This window comes from Sardina pilchardus, chromosome 12, assembly GCF_963854185.1.
Source record: "Sardina pilchardus chromosome 12, fSarPil1.1, whole genome shotgun sequence".
Taxonomy (NCBI): Eukaryota; Metazoa; Chordata; class Actinopteri; order Clupeiformes; family Clupeidae; genus Sardina; species Sardina pilchardus.
Genome location: NC_085005.1, coordinates 18,328,707 through 18,334,872, shown reverse-complemented (window position 1 = coordinate 18,334,872; position 6,166 = coordinate 18,328,707). Strand labels below are relative to the sequence as shown.

Below are 6,166 nucleotides of genomic sequence, written 5' to 3'. Positions count from 1 at the left end.
TGCAGTCGAGGCACAAAGAGAAGGAGGACACATGCGAGGGGCTCTCGCTGGAGTGAAAAAGCAGAGCATTCGGGGTTATTGTGAAAACAGTAATGTTTGTGAGTTTGATGCCTTCAGTGCCAACCACATGAAGGCGTGCTAGGGGGGTCTCACATGCTCAGGCTTCTTCAAAGTGCCCAAGCTTGAATGGTGTAAAGTTTGATGATTTAGTAGAGTGAACCAAGGAAGGTGAGCCATTTATGCAGAAGAGGAGCCAGTCTGCATACAGTAGTACAGGTAAGTAGCCTGGAAAATCAAGACCCTGGTAATCTTTCAGATTAAGGGTCTGGCCATGAATAATGTAATGGCCCAACTCGAGGGGCGGCACCAAGCATGCATTTGAAAATCTCACTGAGCGCAATTGGATAACACTACGACCAATGTTTACTGACTTTGAATGTTGCAGCACTGTCGTCATCAGTTTAGCTTGTCTATATCAGATACATCGATTTGATTGGTTACTCGCCACGATGCCTGGGGTAAAGCTAACGTGTATCACTGCTCATTACCAGAGTATCTTGCAGACACAACTCAATTGTGCTCTCGCCAGAACTCCAGGGTATGTAGTAAGTGCTTTTGTCAGTTATTTAGAGGGAGTGGTGGAATAAGCACAACTCCAAGGAAAGAAGTCTCTTTGTGACCTTGTTTACTGTATAGATATAGACATGGATAGAGTGAAGCATGATTGCAACTATCTGCAAATAATGGAAGTAAGTATTCATGGAAGAATTGAATATCAAATGAAATATGTCATGTACTGTATGTAATTCCCTATCAGTCCTATTCCAGATATGAAATGGAAAAAAGAGTAGTTGACAGGAATAGGACCAATGCCAACCCCAATGTTTTTAATGTTTTGGCCACTGGCCATTGCCATTTGGCGCTCTCGCCTATTTTATCAGGACAAGAAGATAACCTGAGAGCATAAACTTGGAGATGAAGAGCAATAAGACTTGGTTTGCTGATGGCTGACAGCAAAAAGCTTTTTTTCAGTTTGTTGAGAGAGACAAACATAACAATGACTCTGTCACAGAGAAGCAGGAATTTATACAAATCTCAAAATATTTTACAGATAAGCAGCAGCACAAAAGAAAACAGTGTTGTACTGTACGAGTGGTTACAGGGACGTAGACAAGAAACAATCTCTACACAGACACAAAGGGAGAAATGCAACGGAAACATCCTCGATAGCATCTGACATTGCTAAGCTATTACATCCAAATTGGTCCAACACCAAGACCAGACTCAAGCCATGATCAAAAATGAAAAATTACCATTTTTGAAAATGTCCAGGTAGGTGTATACAGGGCCTTGCAGCTGGGCTATATCGGGTGTGCAACTGAAGCATTCCGTTCGTGGAGTTTTAAAATAGTTCTAGAAGACGGGTCTAATCTTTTCGAATGAACACACTGCGCTCAAGCCAGTCTAGCCCAGCTGTTACAATGCAATAGAATTCTTATCATCTTCAGGGGCTCATCCATGGAGAGATATCATCACAGGTATTTACAGAATCAAAATCATGTCTATTCTTTGTTTCGAAATAGATAGAACCCATCTCAGCTACATCAACAATATAGACATTATCTATAGTTCATCTACATGAAGGCAAAAACGGATAGACTATTCGCAGTCAAACTGACATATATAAAACACAATTTAAACCCATATTCCTGAAAACTACCATTGTTTCTGATACACGTTGAAAGGTTTAGACTTTGGTCGAAAGAAACTACACATGATCAGTTTTGTATATACAGTATATGCCAGTATGTCATTACATGAATAACTGAATTTTAAAATGAACACTAGAGGACCGTCGTTATTAAAAAAAAAAAAATGAAAGAGAAAACAATCCAAAACTGACGACTCGATCACAGTAGCAGGCTACTTCTAGTGTTTGGCACAGGTGAGCTATTTCAGTAAAGTCAGTCTGTCAGTCAGCAGTCCGATCCAATGAGGTGGAGGTTCCCCTCGAAGTAAGCGGTTCTTGTGCCAACACTGGGTGGGGCCTAATCTAAGCCCCGCCTCTGCCACACCGCCCGTCTCTCAGAGACATTCACAGTGAAATGCTGGTGCCTGATTGGTGCCAACTTCTGTCTGTCAGTTTGATGCCCCACCTATCTCTCTGTCTTCTTCCTCCTCGTCTTCCTCTGTGTCACCTGGCTGCTCCTCACCTGTAAGAATCTCAACATTAACGTCTTGTACTTTTACCAAAGTAACTGTTACATCATAACAGAATGAACATAGCATAACATATTTATAACATCTATGGTATGTCAAATGAGTTACCGTTCAGACTTTAGCATGTCTAAATTAATATAAGGCCCAGATACCTGCAAACGTATTTGCTGTGTACAATCTAAGTTTAATTACAGTTGTAAAAATTGCATTCTTTCACAAAGTCAATGTCAACTTAAAGTTCTCCGTGTAGACGATAAGACAAGACAGACTCAACAGGACACATCCCAACATAATCACAAACCTAATACACAATCACATCACCAAGCATTACACAGTACTTTACACAAACGAGCGTTGTAGCAACATAGCGGCAGACAGAGGTTGAACACTATTGATTCTACGACTGATTTAATGACACAGAATGACACCAATAACACAGAACTGCTAAGATACAGTGCTTATCTACGGCTATTTACTGTAACAGTAACAGGTACTGTTACAGTAACTGATGCAGCCATCTTTGAAAGTCGAATTGGGGTGCTAGGGTTTCAACGAGCTGACATCAGAAGTAGAAATCATGACGTCAGGGGACTTTCTATTTGCAATTTCCGACTCGTAACCGATGGAACACAACAACAGCACACAGGAGTGTGTACAGTATGTGACAACCGCGGCTGGGAGCCACTGGGACCTCTGACCTGCGGCGTGGACCGAAGGCTCCTGGGGCTCCTCATCACCGGAGCTCATCTCGTCCGGGGGCCAGCGGAGCTCGCCGCTCTCCACCTCCCCGCCCTCGGTGGGCTCCACCACGATGGACGGCAGCCGCTTGGTCAGCTTGGGGAACCGCTCGTGGGAATCCGGAAAGATCTGGAATGAACACACGCACATGGTGATGTGAAAGCCTAAAAGGATGGCACAGCATTGGGGGCACATGGGTGCTGCAAAACACTTCAAATGTAGTCGGAGGTTGATCTGAATTAACACAGCAGTGTGTGTATGTGTGTGTGTGTGTGTGTCTGTGTGTCTGTGTGTCTGTGTATGCGTGCGTGTGTGGTGTTGAAAATATTACGGTCACACTTCACTTGAATAGTCCCCTTTAGACCCCTTTATATGCAGATGCTCAGATGATCAACTAATTGTTAAAGGGAAACTATGCAGGTTTGGTGATTTCATCACCGGTTTCGCCTTCGCTTTTCGTTTTCGCTCATTTTTACGCTTGCAGATTTCTCTGCAGAGCTTCCCCTACAGCTTTAGCGTGTATATTTCACAACACTCCTCAATCAGTCTGCCTTTTCATGAGCATGATCGCGAGGCTGGAGACTTTCTCTTGTTCAGTGCCGTCCCGGTGGCACAAACTTGCATGCGTGGTTTTTCCGCTCAGAGGCGCTAGAAGGGGACGCGAGACAGCCGTCATTCAACCCGAAATAAGTCAAATAACATTCCAATGACTCCGAAGCTGATTAGTTAGGGCAAATTAAGCTAAAAAAAACGTGCATAGTTCACCTTTAACTCCATCTGGCTTATGCCATTTCTAGGCTCTTCCTCCCGACATTGCAGTTCACTGTGCCTCCTTCAGAGGGCACTGTTCCCACCCATTTTAGCCTACCGTCAAATGCTTGACCTCTTTCGAAAAATGTTATGTACCATACTTGAATCTAAACCTATTATGATAAAGTGTCTGGAGATGGACAATAGGGCTCGGGATCGTGACGTGAAAACTTTGCGGGCACAGCCATATTGGCAGCCTCACTCCTTAGTTTACTATGGATTTCTATGGATTTACTCCCGCCTATTAGTGTGTTCCTGTTACTTAGTTGTTGCCTTCTTGGTCGTATGTTGCTGTGTAGTGGGGTGTAACAGCGCCACCCATGATCGCAAGAGGAAAAGAATCGCTAATACTACATTTCTGCTTCTTGTCTTCTGCATCTGAATGAATGGATATTATGTGTGCACTACCAAAATAGCGGAAATATTCCTAGAATGCAAGGCGTGTGCCCGAGCCCTATTCTTGCGCATGTGTGCTGCACAACACTTATCATCTGTTCATCAAATGTTGTTCTCAGCTTCAAATGTTCACTAAACTTCTCTACTTTGACACAGCCTTAAAGGATCCATATGTAAGAAATGTATTTCAATTAATCATAAAATGGCCCTGATGTGTCACTAGACATTAAGAAATCATTTTAATTTCAAATACTTATATCACTAACAACAGTAGATCGGCCAGGATATTGTCATTTAAAAGTGAAGTTGCAGCCCTCAACTGCTGTTGATGTTGTCATGTTGAGTTTTGGCCTGATGTGCCACCCTCCACCTATCTATCTACTAATCACAAAGTCAGAAGTGTTTCGGCATCCGTGTTGCCAGCTCTGCTCTAGTTACCACAGCTGCAGCTACAAACGTGTCGAATAAAAAATGTTGTTACGAAACCCAAAAGACCTCCTTATGCATCGTTATGAAAGTGATTACAGTATACCAGTTTTGGCCACAATCTTACCTACGGCTACTTTAACATTCATTATGCTGGACTGATCATAAGCTCCTGTAAGGCCTAACTCACTGCAGCGCTCCCACTACACCAGACACATCCAGTGCAGTCCTGCATGGTTTCCCCAGAATATTAAAACCACCTGTGACTGATCAGTGATTAGTTCTCACCAGAGCGGTATGTCTAATAGGGGGTTTTGTTCATGTCCTACAAAACCCCTAGACTGGGACATGACACTCCCCATGAGGTATTGTTTGTAAGAACTTTGCAGAGCCTTGTTCTTGTGATCCAAATCTCTGTTCTTGTGATCCTTTTTTGACTGTTGGCCTGTTAGATTACGTTTGGAGTGTTCACCTGTCTATTGGATCACCTGTGCTTTGACCTGATCTTGAATCTTGAATACTCTTTGGATTTTGGATTCTCTGCACTTTCTTATCAAAGTCATACATAAAAAAAAACCAACACCTGCTCTTGTGTCTGGGACTTTATATTCATCACAGTCAGTATGACCTTCATATTTTTGAATAAAGTCAATCAGACCAAAACGTTGGGAGCACTGATTCAAATTATTAATGGAGAAAAAAAAATCAGACTTGTGCCCACTTCACTGCCAATTATGTGACATGATAAAACTCACTTATTTGTATGCATCAAGCTGTTCAGAATTCGACAGTCTTGTTAACGTTAACAGTCAACATTTATCAAACGTCTCCTCAGCTTTGACAGCTTGGCCCTGTGTGATGATAACTACAGTTATGGTACCGCTGCCGTATTCCATGCAGGATCCAAACCTGTCCAAATAGCTGTTATTATGATCAAGAAACCAGCTCTGTCCCTTGAAAGAGTCAGCGCTGCTAGCTGAATGTAAAATGGTGAATTTGGCTCCTGCTATATGCGTCAGACTGCAGTCAATTGCAGTGCCCTGTTTGAAGTCTTAGAAGTGACTTGTATAGTGAGTCCAATTGTTTCTAAAATATGGTGTGTGCGTGTGCACGCATGTGCAACTGTGTGTGTGTGTGTGAGAGATGCATGTATGTGTGTGAGCATGTGTCTGAGTGTGTGTGTGTGTGTGTGTGTGTGTGTGTGTGTCTGTGTGTGTGTGTGTGTGTGTGTGTATGCGTGCGTGTGTGCCTGTTCGTGTGTGCGTGTTCATGTGTGCGTGAGTGTGCTATGTTTATGCATGTGTGTGTGTGTGCATCCATGTGAGGAATAAGGTGCGATGTGTTTGGCAGTGGGTGTGTTTGCCCGCTCCCTGTCTGTCTCGACTGAATGAAGGTAGACATCCCATAATCCTCTTGGCCTTCATTCAGTCACCCCGTAATGGCAGAGCTCATCTTTTGGCAGACAAAAATAATGACCATCATTTCCGGAAAAAAGATTGCAACCTTTTCAAGCCTGCGCCCGAAACTGAAAGAGACTTCTGCCTTTCCTTCCACACTATATAAACTAGAGTGATAT

General features: G+C 43.1%; 1 protein-coding gene across 1 annotated transcript in view; it reads right to left on the bottom strand.

The window, feature by feature from the left end:
- Positions 1 to 1,087: 1,087 nt before the first annotated feature.
- si:dkeyp-72h1.1 (uncharacterized protein LOC799956 homolog) overlaps positions 1,088 to 6,166 on the bottom strand; it is a gene marked incomplete in the record, with an annotated part of 11,629 nt that continues 6,550 nt past the window's right edge. Inside the window, 2 exon segments of the mRNA XM_062550937.1 lie at positions 1,088 to 2,213; positions 2,919 to 3,087. Coding sequence (XP_062406921.1) covers positions 2,140 to 2,213; positions 2,919 to 3,087 — 243 coding nt within the window.